The sequence below is a fragment of the Pteropus medius genome, unplaced genomic scaffold (genome assembly GCF_902729225.1).
Source record: "Pteropus medius unplaced genomic scaffold, Ma_sr-lr_union100, whole genome shotgun sequence".
Taxonomy (NCBI): domain Eukaryota; kingdom Metazoa; phylum Chordata; class Mammalia; order Chiroptera; family Pteropodidae; genus Pteropus; species Pteropus medius.
The window spans coordinates 16,159,890-16,174,696 of NW_024352784.1; the positions used below are offsets into that span (position 1 = coordinate 16,159,890).

At 40.2% G+C, this 14,807-nt stretch overlaps 1 protein-coding gene across 1 annotated transcript; it reads right to left on the minus strand.

The window, feature by feature from the left end:
* Positions 1–1,104: 1,104 nt before the first annotated feature.
* LOC120590547 (tripartite motif-containing protein 43-like) lies at positions 1,105–7,938 on the minus strand. Its single transcript, XM_039848339.1, has 8 exons — positions 7,866–7,938; positions 6,062–6,476; positions 5,478–5,573; positions 4,720–4,741; positions 3,971–4,179; positions 3,271–3,293; positions 2,660–2,757; positions 1,105–1,598 (listed from the first exon to the last, which is right to left on the minus strand). Exons 1-8 carry the CDS (start codon positions 7,880–7,882, stop codon positions 1,105–1,107), a joined length of 1,374 nt encoding a protein of 457 aa, XP_039704273.1. The 5' UTR covers positions 7,883–7,938.
* Positions 7,939–14,807: the final 6,869 nt, after the last annotated feature.

Sequence of the window (14,807 nt, forward strand, 5' to 3'; positions counted from 1 at the left end):
AATATTTAAACAATCTTGCTGAATCTAATTTTGTCTAGTGATACTTTAGTTCTCAGGTGCAAGGGGTTTACTAAACCTTTGTATCTGTCGATCAGCTTAATGCAGTATTTCTCAAACATGAGCATTCACAAGAATTACCTGGAATGATTGATAAACCCCAGATTTCAGGCCACACACATAATTTTTGATTCAGTAGGTCTTTGGTGTGAGACAAGAATTTGAATTTCTAACAAGGTTCAGGCGATGCAGATGCTAGTAGGGCTGGAACCAAATTTTGAGTACTGGTCAATCCTTTTATTCCATATTATCCTTAACGTCTCCTATCCATTTGTTCATTTTATAAGTCTTTTTCAATGGCTAATAGCATTTCTTTTAATGACTCTTCTCAATTATTAATCAGAAATGTTTGGAACCATATGTATTTCAAAACTTTCTCCCTTTCAGAAATGTAATTTGCAAAGATACTTTATATTATGCAAGCTGTAGCAGAGATCATCACATACTGTAATTATACCTTATTGCCAATCAGACAGTATCCTTATTCATTAATTATGCATTAATCAAATATGTGTTTAGCACCCATTATTTCCTCCACATTGTGTTACCTGAGAATATTGCAGTGAACACTATCCTTTGCAATTTACATTATTGTAAATGAAGAGACCAGGTATTTGGAGACCTCAGTGTCATATAGGCCTACCCTAATCCTTAGGTTCAGTGGAGATTTCCCTGTCAAATCATTTTTTCCCTGGAAGGTGAATTGATGTGTAGAATAGACTAGATCAAAAGGAGGAAAGAGGCGCTTTAAGCCTGACATGGGCAATATAGATAACCAAGTCTGTCTATGATTGGAGCTCTGTATTCCTGCATTAGATAGACCATTAAGTTAGAATCCCACATGTATAATTTTATATTCCCACCAAGCTCAGAGAACAGGTGAGCAATCACAGCATATAGTCTAGACAATGTGTAATGTAAAAAAACAAACAAATATTTTGCAGTATCTTCATATTTAATAACAATAAACAAGGTTACATTAAAGTGGTTTGCTTCAACTGAGGAGAGACCCCTCCGATAACAGTCAGGCTCCTGACTTAGCCCTCCTTATGTATGGCCAGAGGTAGTGAAAGGCCTGACAGGGAAACTGAATGTGCCATTGGGGTATGTCCAAATGAGAGAACACCTTGCAACATCCACAAAACTCACACTTCCATTGTCAACATCAAGGAACACACCAACCCTACCAAGAGGTTTCTCTATGTACTGACGAGTCATCGGGGCGGTGGTCCAGAGAGTGTATCCATTATTCTCCTTCACACATAAAAGAAGAAATGTGTCATGAGATTCAATCAGGGTGCCATTCTTCCTTAGCCAGGACTCCTTACCGACCCCTACGGCCCAGTCCCAAGACCTGTCCACAGGCATTTCCCAATAATGTTTGCCAGAGGTGAAGACCTGGACCCCCCATGCAGCAAAACAGTTAGACGTTCCAGGATCCAGAGCAGCATAGAGACTGCCACGCATAAACCTCAGACTTCTCACGTCATCAAACAGTGTGATGTTGTGATTGGTTATTTCATTAGTGAAGAAAATTTCCACTGTGGACAGAAGAGAATATTCCAGTCAAAACCAATATTAAAAATAAAATTGTATATGAGAAAGCACATCTCCTTAGAATCTCAACAGAAAAAAAAAAAATTCCAACATTAGAAGAGCAGTTCTGAATGGAAAATATTGAATTCAATGGAACCGGCATATCTCCTGAAGAAACAGATACTTAATTACAATGGGGAAAACTTCTTAAAAATTCAAAGATCATAAAGTACAGGGAGGTCATGTCTACTTCTGGACGGTTATTTTCTTGACACCTTAAAAGTTGGACACTTATGCAGTGCCTCCGAGTCCATAGCAATATAATTTACCTCCACCACCCCTTCTCAGAAAGAATTGCATCTTAGACTAAATAAACAGTGATCACTTTACCAGGTCATAACATTCCAGTTAAAGCAAACAAATCGACATTGAAAAAGAAAACCTAAAAGATATCTTCTTAGAAGTGGTTGCCTACTAAGAATTGTCTGCCTTTCATCACTGGTTCCACCTGGAGGCTTAGTCTTTCCCCTTCTGCTAGATTAATGCTCCAGGTTTAGGTTTACCATGGAGCTCTATATATGGCCCCATCGACCTCCAACTTACTTTATTGTTGTTCATAAATTCTTGCTTCCTGCATTTAGTTTTTTATGTTTATGTATTTTTCTGATCACAACCATTGAAACACATTATAAATTCATTTACTAAGAAAGTTTAAAGCAAAAGTACTTTTAAAATTTAATTCACTGGCCTTATCTACAATTGGAATATCTTGAATTAACATCGAGTTTTCTGTGACTCAGTGAACAACTGACATTTTATGTAATAATAGTTTTAGGGCTCAAAGAGCCCTTTTTTGGAGCATGTTCTTTATCTCGTTATATAAATAATCAAATTTACAAGTAATTGATAAGGCCTAAGTCACACCTATCCTTACACCAGCTTTCATTTTCTTTTCCAAATTATAGTGACTTCATGTCTAAGTAGGACTATGCATGCTTCTATCACTCATCAAAACTCATTACTGAAGGACCCTGCCAGGTGGTCCCAGCAATGGGGTGACACTCACCTCGGTAGCGGTTGAGCCTGTCTATCAGTCCAGTGATGGGCCATGCAGGGAGTTCTGGCTGCAGGGGCTGAGGCATGTGCAGCTGCACCTGTTCGCTCCTGTTGGGAGGAAGATACATTTAATCTTTCTGGTGGCCGAGACTTCTCAAACATAGTATTTGAGAAAAGTCTTCATCTCACTGACCAATCTTCATCAAAATCCCTTTTTCCACAATCGTGAGATAGGATTGTGCCATTTTTAGGGAATCTCCCTCACTTTGCCTGTTTCCACCCCCATTTCTCAGAGATACTTTCCTCTCTTATTTAATGCCTGGTAATATCTAGTTCTTGCACTACCACTAATTATTGATTTTAAAATCTAAAATTATAAATGACTACTCTTCTAGAAATGTCTGCATTGAGTCCGACAACACATACCTCCCTCAACCACAAAAGCGAAAAAAGCTAACTTCTGATCAAGGGAACAGGTAACCATATTCGGCAAAACATAAATAGAAGTACACGCAAACAATTGGGAGTAATCTGAGACATTCCCTCTTCACTTTGTTAGAAGTAGCTGGATCTCTTTCACAGCCCTCAAGAGCCCCAGTTAGCATTAAACACCAAACTCACCTTCTCAGTTTGTCTCCTAATTCCTGTCAAGGAAGAAAAGAGAAGTTTAGATTTCTTCAGAAATAGGGTATTCTGCCAACCAGTCCCGGGGTTAGGGAAGTTCAAAAAAGTATTAATCATTACTACCCACACACTGTCTTGTAAATTTATTTTCTTACTCCTTAAAGATAGTCCCAGCATAATATATTGTCAGAATCTAAATTCTTGATGAATTCAGAACCGTGACGGTGAAGAGAGAAAGAGAGGACAAAGGTAGTGCTGCCACCCTCGGCTCTCTGCAAAGTTGTCTAATCCTGAGGCTTATAATATGCCCCAAATTAATAGCAAATGAAACCAAGGACATCCCAACAGAAGAAGGAATTACCTAGTTTTCACCAAATGTCTCCATTGGCTCAATTGTGCACCAAAATTGAATGTGCATGAAAAAGTTGTTCCCTTCTGGTGTTTAGGGAAACAAATGGCATAAGTTGACTTAGGATGGAAAACATTCCCTTGGGAATATCCATAATCACACTTCCATTAAGCTTATTTGTCATGGTTTGATCAGGAGTTGCAGTTTGTCTATATCAATTTCATATGAGACAGACCCACCCTCCCAACCATAGACGTGGGAGATGAAGAAATATATTGTGGTACCAAATAATGAAAATCCAGGGGATCCCAATAACAAAATATTTCCAGATGCATGCTCAATTCCTACCTGCAGCAGCTCTACATCAGGTTTATGGCACACGTCCATGAGCTCCCCATACATCGCTCTTAGGCTCATCATCTTTGCAATCATTTCAGCTCGACGTTTCTCGAGTTGCTTAAACATTTTGAGGCCTTCCTCTTTAAGACTCTTTAAATGTTGTTTTCCTTCCTCGTGGAAAGCCTGACGCAGTGTCTGATAAGCAGCCCTGGTGATGTCTTCATATCGATACACATAATACTGCAGAGAGATGGATTTCCTAGATCACATACTCAGGCCAACCTAGCCTCCTCCACTTAAAAAATCTAGTGCGCTGCTTCATGTTCTCTACCAGTAAGCTACCTACATTTTAAACTCGGGTCCTCCCACTTGTCAGAAACCACAAACTCATTTCTCAGAGGTACTTGCCTCTTCTTTCATTTTCCATTATTTTTAACTATCCCAAAAACCAATCCTGTCCTTCTCTCAAACCACTTTTACCCACTTTATGAGTTCCTGAAACAACAACTAAAGAAAAGAGCCTCACTGATCATTTCTTTCACACTCATCCTCTCAAATCTGAAAGACTGCATGCAAGCAATTGAAATTTATAATTGATTAATCATTGTATGAACTATTCTGACCTCTGTGTTAGTAAATTCATCTCCAGTGTCAAACCTCCTTACTCCGCAGCCTGGCCTCACCCTCCCAGCAGCAGTGTTGCATTTACTCTCAGGATCAGAAGCCATCAGAAAAGATCTTCCTGAAATTCTCACCACTTGCCCTCAAATTGATGTCCATCTGCACGGCCTTTTTCTCTGCCCTCTTTTTCTCTCTGGAATGGGCTTCCTGGGGCCATTGACTCCCAGGTTGTTTTGAAGGGCACTAATCTTCATTCCACTGCATATTCTCTCCTAATAGTTATGGATTCACCCTCTCACTCTCGAATTTCAGTCTTTTTCTTTATTTTTCTCAATTTTTTTAACATGTTATATTTTCTGCTACTTAAAGCAATACCCTTCTCTGGCACCTGCACTATCACTTTTTACCATCACAGGCACAGTTCTTTAATTGCTGTTTACAGTTTCTTTTTGTCCCCCTGGGCTCATTGTCCTAATCACATAGAAATATCTATAGTTCTCGATGATCTGTTCTTTAGTTTCTAGAATGTATGGCACCCAGAATGTCTGCTTGAAATACCTGTGGATTTTTAACATTTACTTGTCTTTCAGATCTAGATTGATTTTAAATCTAAGATATTTTGCCTGATACCCTGAATAATGGTTACTAAATTGTCCAGATCACTCTACATGCCTCCCTGAGACATGATGCACATTACAATGGTCCTTTTGTGCAGCAACTGATACATAGACTCTAAAAATCCTAAGAGGCATGTTCCTTAGGTTGAAAACTGGAATGGATTAAGTTTCCTGTTGTTCGACCCATTCGCAAAACATTATGGCACATGATAATTTCAGCTTAAGTTATAGCACATCTATGTCAACCTGATTCAGAAGAAATATGGTTTCAGACTTACCATCCAATGGTCAGATATCCTGCCTTCTTTATAGAAATTTCTTTGGATTTCTTGGATCTTCTCCCATAATGATGTCATTTGGTTTGACAGCTTCTCCTGAAAAATAAATTTTACCATCAGAGAAGCAAATAGATTTAGGTTGCAGACCCCAAATGATGAATGTTAGATAAAAAATACTTTAGGAAGCATGGAAGGTTCGTCACATTGACCTATTTGCCCACACTAATGATCAATTTTAGGAGATTTCAGGTGGTAAATCCGCACAATATAATGTTGTCATTTGTCTATGAAAACTCATCAGAATTTTATTTAGCATGGCTGCTTTTCAGATAGTGCAGCATCTTGCATCAGAATTTGGAATTAGTGATGCCTGTACTGCTAATTAATTACAATGTACTTTGTCATGCTTCTTTGTCCAGTGTCAGTAAATATTTGTACCATAGAAAATCCTATTTTCTTCACAGCTTGGTCATTTTAACTGGCATTCAGTAAAGAGAGGATTTAATCATCATCATGATCCTCAAACCCTTAGCATCTCTAAACTTAACTATTCTATTCCCCAGCTTTCAAAGTGCATCACTCACCCGGTACTCCTCAGCTGCCTCTTCAACGGAGCAGTGTTTGTGAGCCTCGTGCTCCTGAGAGCTAGAACAGTGCGAACAGAGCAGGCGCCTGTCGTCTTCACAGAAGATCCGCTTTGTCTCCTTGTGTGGCCCACATATATTTTCCCCAGAGCTGAGGAATTGCCGGAGACTGGCTTTTCTGGCCATGGACACCAGATTCTTCAGAATAAAATTGATCCTGAAGTTTGTCTGCTGTGATGTTTGCCTGCATAGAGGGCATTGAGCAGGGCTCTCAGTTTTCTCCCAGGAAACACAGAGACACGACCAACAGAAGCTGTGCCCACAGACCATGGTGACTGGGTCCATAAGGTAGTTCAGGCAGATGAGACAGGTGAGTTCTTTCTGGAAGGCTTGTGAGATGTCCGAATCCATTTTTCTGAGGGAAGAAAATCAGGAGTTTATTTCTCTGCCCTGGAGACACAAAGGTCTAAGCAAAATTTGACTCAGATTGTGACTCAGTAACACTGTGCCTAGAGCAGAACAGGCTTGATAGTATCTGTGACACAAATGGAAGCCAAGACGAGGAGAGCCCTGAAGATCTGTAGAGAACTTTATGGCTTTCTCACCTACACTACCCACCTCCTGCTCCCTTTTCTCCTGCATAAATAGGAACCTCCGCTTTGTTGAGATCTTAATTTTTCCAAATAGCTTGAGTTTTAGGAGACTGACCCAATTTACAGCTTCAGGCGGTGGGTTTAGAATATACTAAAAATTCATCGTATTGCTCAATGCCACTTGCCGATTTGGCATAGCATAGTTGAAAAGCTTCTATTTTTATCATTTCATGTAAATGTCAGGCATTTTCCTTTGGATGTCCTTTTTTACCTCCTGTTAGAATCCACATCCCAAAACACTTTATTTACTATGGATACATTAAGAGTTAATAAAGAAGGAACTTACCATTCACAAACTGGTTCAAATTCTAACAAGAATCTACTTACATGATTAAACCAACGTGTTGAATTTGCCCTCCTCTCTTTATTAGCTATACCACTCTAATCAAAGAAACTTAAAATTAAAGACAGTGGCTGTATCTTCCAAGTCTTTAAATAACTATCAAGCAAGCACCTCTTTACATTGTTATTAGATATAATTTGGATATAATTATCATAATCAGCACCAAAAAAACAAATGATGCTTTTAAAATTTATTGCCATGTCTATGCAAGTGTAATACAAATGTCCCTCAAATTACTTATATTTCTGTACGGTCCCCTTTCTAGCTACAAGATCATTTCTAAGCTTCTTTAATTAAAATGAGAAAGAGATAATATTTCCTTCTCTTTAAAACAGTACTTTTCTCAAGTCTTTGAATGCTTATCTAGTTATATATTCTAGAAAGTCATCTCTCTTGTGTATACAGGCATGTACCACTTTTAGAGTAGACTCTAATGTGTGCCACACATAGAATTAAATATTCCTTAAAAGTGGTCTTAAATCTACAGCAAGTACAAAATTATAAGACATCTGGCCACTACTTTCTGAGTCCTACTAATACATAGAAATAACTAAGGGATACATAAAATAAGAGAACTACAATTAATCATCATATCAATTCCAACACTCACATCAAACCAAATTGCCAAAATAGGAATGGAATCATTTTCACTAAGTTAGCAAACAACATCTTCTATTTTTTTCTTTCTTTTTTTGCTGACAAAATCTTTAATAGAAACAAAGTTTGGACAGAAATTAAAATAAGGAAATATTATTGTTTTCTTTTAGGAAAGTTATAGGAACTCTTCCATGGTCAATTGTTTACTCACCTAAGGAGCATATCCATGGTCACAGCAGTGTTTGCTATAGAAGTGACAACGAGAAGTCAGCTCAGGGATCAAGCCTTCTAGTACAGCAGTAGCTTTCAGAAATCTCCCAGCCAGGAGAGTTCCAAACACACTCTGTTCTGGATGAGAATGAGCTTGGCTCCCTCAGTCTCCTTATATTGAGTCTCTAAAGACCACACCCATTTCTTCTAAGTGATTACATTTCAGAGGTCTTCAAAGGTGCTAATGATTAGATTTAGTGAATGATTAGATTTCTTCAAGCAGAAGAAAAGATTAAGTCAACACCTTTGTTAATGTCCCTAAAAATCCTCTTCGAACATAATCTAATCGAGAGCCACTGATTTGACAATGAATCGACTTTCATATGCCACCTTTATATCTGAATTTCTGTACATCATGCATTTTTAGTTTTAACTTGCAAAAGATAGAAAACACTATTTATTAGTACTGATTTTAGAAAATGTCTGAACACTTGGGAATATATTACCTGAGGCTGGTTTAACTATGCTCTGTCATGTACACATGCTTCATATAATTTATTGGTATATTTTCGTACTTTAAAATAAAACTTTAATGTAAGAACACCTCTGGCCACCACTACAGAATGGAGATCCTCCTGCCCCTCATGCCACAGATCAAACCCCCAAAAGGCTCCTCAGCAACAGCAGGACAGGAAATTCTCCAATGGTGCTCCCCAACCTAGCTCAGGGGGAACAGTAGAGAAAAAATGCAAAACCCAGCTCAGGAAACCCCAGGCCAAGGAAGAGGAGTTGTACTCATATAAATTTGAATTTATATCTACTTATGTCTCAATTCATCTTATTCGGGAAGGGGGAGGCATTATTTCACCTTGTACCCTTGAGAATACCTGCTTCCTAGTTACCACAGCTTCCAAATATCCCTCAGGCAGGCATGGAAAATCAGTGGAACCCTGGGTTCTGAAGAATCAGCTCAGACCTCAGCAAAGGCTCGGCTCTGCAGAGAACTTTGGGCCCAGCAACAGTCTGAGTTTTGTGAGAGATAGAGCAATGCTCTGAAGGGTTGGCTGAAGAAACTACCAGGAGGAGAGAAAGGAAAGAGGGAGCCCCAGGTTCCAGGAAGTCCCACTTTTTGCACATGGGGAGCTGGTTGAATCCCCCGGGAAGTCACCACTCCTTGCTTGACACTTTTGCAATCAGGAATTTTCCTGGGTTGAACCAATTAGGGATCAGGTAGGAGGTGGCTTTTGATTCTGGGGGCAGAAGCCAGGGAAGCAGCAGGAGGAATGTCCCATGAGAAGGTGACCCAGCTGAGCAGGTGCCTCGGTTCAAGGGCAGAGTGTGCCTAGAGTGGGTTGTGACCTTTTAGAAGCTGCAAATCCCCCAAACCTCCTGACCCTGCAACATCAGTGCATGGAGCAAGTCAGATGCGGGGAGAGGTGGGCTAAGGGAATTCTGGAGGGTGAAGTGAGAGACTAGTACAGGATCCTGGTGGGGGTGGGGGTGGCACTTTTCCTGTCAAGGTCACTGGACAGAACATTCTCTCCTCTTCACTTCAGAAACAAGCAATGGAGGATGAAAGAGTTGCCCGTGTCCTGATGCCAATAGTAGAGCACTTCTCTGGTCTCCAGAAGTTCCCAATCAAATCTCATAGGCAGAGAAGTTTACACAACTGCCGCTTCCTGAGCTTCTCCTGTCAGGGACTGCCATACACCCTGCCTGAAACAGAGGCTGCCTAGCTTTTCCCCGCTGGTTTACTTTGCCCTGGTGAACCACGCCAGCACCATAAACAAGGGCCAACCATTCTGTCAACCCAGCCTTCCATGTCGCTACGAAAGTATATACTATTTGTCGAAGTGGAAGAATCAAAATGTTGATTGACAGTCTGTATATATTTTAAATATTTGGCATGTGGTATGCAGAGCTCAGTAGGTACTCTTTCCTTGACTGCACAAATATTAGAAGCTGGCTCTAATATCGCGGCGCAAGTTAACGATCAAAATAATGAGCTAGGTGCACCCCGCACAAGTCCATAGGTGAAGCTTTCCATTAACACCCACCTCCCAGCCCAGTGCCTTCTTTGAAAATCACTTTGGTCTCTTTTTACTATTTAGTCATAACTCTTACTGTAGAAAACAGAAACCCACGATAATAGAGGAAAGTGACAAAGAAAGAACATTTTTAAATGAAGATTTCATATCTGGACTCTCTGCCATAGTGTGACGTTGAAACCCTTCCCTGAAGCATTTTTCACCAAACAATTCAGCTGTGGCAATGCAGAGATTTTGGAAGGGGTGGGCGTTACTACCTGGTTTCTAAATCTTTCATAAAGTATGTGTACATATTTCAAATAGGTGATGTTAGTAAGTTTCTACAATTGTGATATGTAAAAATAACCTTTAATTCCAAAAGCACAATTACTCTCTCCTAGCACTGACAATGGTTAAAACACAGCCAAAAAAAAAATTTGGTTTTATTTCTTAACCAATTTTTCTAGAACTATCTTTTCCTTAGTGAAGTATAGAAATATAATGTATTAGAAACTCATATATTATTCAAAACTGTTCATAAATATTTTAGGACTAATGTGGTTCAAGTGATTTCATTTTATGTTTTTGTTTTTCCCCCCATATTTCACAGCATGTCAGTGAGTAGCCTGTGGCACCTATATAATCAGAAACACATTTAATAAAATTTAAATGTGATTGTGTGTCCAGTTTGTTTAGAGAAAAAGGGGATGGCTGATCCTCACACTGTTCAAAGCCCTTTGGGCTAGCCACAAAGACTGCATAGAACAGTAAGGACCGTCACCTTTCCCAAGAACAATCTGCACAAGAACATCTGGACATGGCTCTAGAAGGTATATCAGGTATAGAAGTTATATCTAGAAGATATATCAGGGTGAGGGGAAATGTGTAGCTTCAAGTTTCATTTCTCTCTGAACTTTTGCTAGAAGTGACTGCTACTATCCACAGGAAAATGAGGTGGCCTACTTGACACCGGTGTTCTCATCAGTCACTGATCTGGTATCTTTTCCCATAAATCTCGGAGCTTGAGACCTGAAACCAAGCTCTGGTAAAGACTCTGGGAAAACTGTGAGTGTGAAGGGTGTGAAGGGCGATGGGGACCAGATGGGGGTGGGGAGGAGCCAGGGTGGACAGTATCAGAATACTTTGGCTTATAAATCTCTATAAATCTCAGGTCTTCTCGTCTCCAGCTTGTGCTACTCAACAAAAAGACAGTTCATATTTGGGAAGCCAATCCTTAAGGAACGTCCCATCTTGGCATAGAGCATGTAGGAGCAGGCCAGGCAGAGGCCTGCATCCCGCCCTGTGACGCAGAGAAAAAGGACGTCCTTTCCCAGGACATCCCTTTTTTCACAGATTAATACTGAAGAAATTATTCAGATGATTCTAAGCTCCACAAACAAAGAAGAACTTGTTTGTTCCTTTTTCAACCTAATTAGATGTTAATACCTAATTAGATGATGCTTGGCTGGCAGGGATTAGGAGCCTCCAGCTTCTAGACTTTTCACTACGTGACCCTCCCACAACCATAGCTTTTCCAGAGCTTTTAGCAAAGCTTGGTGACAAGGGAGAAGCCTGGTAAGGCCCCCTTGCCTGCTGGCTGCTCAAGACTTCAAGAGGACCAGCGGCTTTCCCAGGTTGATGGAGAGACACGTGAGATTGGCAACTGGCCTTCATGGACTGGGACACCTGTTCACTTTTGCTCCCTTCTATCCAAGGGCGAAGGTGGGGAATGTATCCATAGACAGAAGACCAAAGTCTCCAACCCTGCCGAGCCAGGCTGGGGCAACAAGAGTGTCCTTTCTAGAAGCTTCAGCGTGGCTATAGCGATTCCTAGGATAGCACCAGCAGGACAGTAAACCATGCAAGCAGCCATTTCAAGGCAATACTAGTGCTACTAAAATGTTAGCCATGGAAATGAGTTCCATGCAGGGATCAGCCAAGCATCCATCACCTCATGTTGGTGTGTGTGAGAATGAGAAGGAGCTGTGCAGAACTGTCTACAGAGCAGACCCTTAACCCTGGGGCTCTGCTTTACCAAGGAGCCATATCTCGGGAGAGCCAGGTTCTTCTGAGCAGAGGAGGAGCTTGGAGGGAAAACATGGCATGCCCTATTCAAAATGTACACTTCATTCAGCATGGCTGCCCCTAAGGGCATGGCGACAAGTCCATGTCCCCCAAAATAGACCTCTCTCCTTTTCTTCCTCTGCCCACCTCTTTGGGGAGCATCTCCAAAGATTGGATTAAGAAGTGATGGTGCACATCTACAATGAAATATTACTCAGCCATAAAAGAAAAATGAAATCCTATCACTTGCCACAACACGGATGGACCTAGAGGATATTTTGCTAAGTGAAATATGTCAGACCAAGACAAATACCCTGTGATTTCACTTATATGTGGAATCTAAGGAACAAAATAAACAAAGAAACAAAATAAAAACAGGCTTATAGATGTAGAGAACAAACTGGTGGTTGCCAGGTGGGAGGGTGTTGGGAGTCTGTTTGGAAAAAGTAAAGGGATGAAGAAGTACAAATTAGTGGTTATAGAACAGCCATGGGGATATGGAGTCAGCCTAGGGAAGAGAGTCAATAATATTGTAATAACTATGTACAGTGCCAGGTGGGTACTGGACTAATCAGGGAGATCACTCTGTAAATTGTATAAATGTCTAACCATTGTGCTGGACACCTGAAACTAATATAGGATAAAACTAAATTTAATTGAAAAGTAAAGAAAAGAGAAAAAAAAAAGCCAAATGGGAACTCTTAAATTGTTACTGTGCTGGGACAACTCTAGCTAGAAGGTAAAGGAAGTGATCCTGAGTAAAGGCTACAGCCAGGTCTCAGAGGAACTGTGTGATGACAACGATGACCCCAGGGGCCAGGTTGTATATTGCACTATGTTACATAAGATGTCACCACTGGGGAAAGTTGAGAGAAGGATCTCCCTTTACTGGCTTTGGAACGTCCTATGAATCTATAATAATTTCAAAATAAAAACAAGACAAATAAATAAAAAACAAATAAATAAATACGGCAATTTCTCATCTTTATTCTGAAATCACCATTTGTTTCAGATTTTAGGGCCTGGTTACTTACGTTCTTATGACAAGTGTTCACTACCTTGTCATAAGAATGGGTGTGATTGGTTGTCCAATTATGATCAGATCACACATTAAATCATAGAGTTTCAGGTTTTGTAAAATTTTCATTTAGAAAAGTATTAATGATATATTTTCACCCAATTCATCAGTAAAATACAGTGATTCTTTTTTCTTACACAGTGAATGCTAGTCGTTAATATACATAATGACAAGAAATTGTTCAATGAATTCACAGATTGAGAAATAATTAACTGTATAGATTTAGTTGCATACAGAGAAAAAAGTAATATACAGAGAAATGAAAGAGTTATATAATGTGATAATTGTGTACTTAGAAATACTTTTAAAAACTGCTTTTTATTTGACGTGCAACACATTTTGAATTGTTGGTTCTAGAAATGTCTGGTGACTCAGGAATAGTAGAAAGGGTTGGGGATGGTATTTCAATAAGAATGGAAACACTTTTGATCCACCACATTAGATTTTTTCCTGTTCACCCTGAAATTTTTACTATCAACTCTACTTGGGTGGGCAAATCGTTTTCTCCTATATAACTTGTATTCATAAACATGTACTCTTAAGCGCCATTCTCGTGCAGACAAACATACACTTGTCTCTTTGACAGCAGCGGTTGGACCTGTAGTGTGAAGAGTGTGTTCACACGGAAAGTTCTGTAATGACCCATCACCACGGTAACATGATGATTTCCATCTTGCCTTCTGTTGCAACGGTCATTCTGTGAGCTGGGACGGAACAGGTGAGTAGTTACTTGATTCTCACACCTCAGACCAAGAAATGGGAAATTGTTGAGGAGGTATGTTCATATCAATCTTCTGAATCCTCTTTCTTCGAGTGGGCCAGTTAACTTTGAAAATATTTTCCTCATCTTTTAAAATTATTTCTGCCACTCCCAATATGAATACAGTGTTATAAATGTATTTATAGTCTTACAATATTACTTAATTTCTATTTGAGATTCTTCTTTTCAGTGGGCTACCTTAACTATTTTTCTAAATTTAGAAAACTGTAATATTTCTTGGTGCCAATTTCATCCACACTTTTCCAGAGAACAGATCCAGAGGGAACACACCCACATTTCTTTCACTGGGTCAGCAGAATTATTTCTCGAAGTCACAAAGGTTGAGATACTGTGGCAACCTAACACTGCCTGGCCATTTCCTGCTCTAACAAGTTCATTCCTAACTGACCCTCCCCTCACCCCTCCCCCCAACCCTCCCCTGCTGCCTTCCCAGGACTCTTGGCTAACGTCAGTTTTCTCATAGCTTGCCAACCAATCAATGTTCTCCTTCCTTATATCTGTAGTTGTGTAAGAATGCAAAAGTACAACACTCTATAAAACTGCCCACTATGTTACAAGCAGGGCTGAGCCTTTGGATAAGAATCCGCTGAGCCAGTGCCAGCATCAATAAATATTTATTTACTGCTTATAGCCTCAGTGTCCCATCTCTCTGTTCAAGAATCCTGCAACATTTCTAGAGGCTTATCTGGGATCTGGAGATGATGATTTTTCACCTCCCTTGTCTTCGGGTTCTGGTCCCCGGGATGCTATAAGAAGCAGACTTCACCTGATCACCAAAGGACCTATTGTTTTTAGGGAGGACAACTCTTCCAGTGGACTGGGGTGGCGACTCTGAGAGCACGATGGAACCCAGAGAGGTGCAGGAACCAGCCCAGGAGCACCACCTGACTGAGTGGTAAGGACCCGGGTCCCAGGAAGAGCCTGTCTGTTAGAGACAGAAGGGGAGTCTGATCAACTCCCGAGATCACCCGATAACATTTGTTAGAGGAAACT

What these genes read in the sequence shown, in the direction of transcription:
- LOC120590547 (XM_039848339.1), bottom strand. An exon ending in GGACATCAATTTGAGGGCAA is followed by an intron (nt 4,180 to 4,719) that starts GTGGTGAGAATT and finishes ATCGATATGAAG; the next exon opens with ACATCACCAGGGCTGCTTAT. An exon ending in CTGATGTAGAGCTGCTGCAG is followed by an intron (nt 3,294 to 3,970) that starts GTAGGAATTGAG and finishes CTTCCTTGACAG; the next exon opens with GAATTAGGAGACAAACTGAG.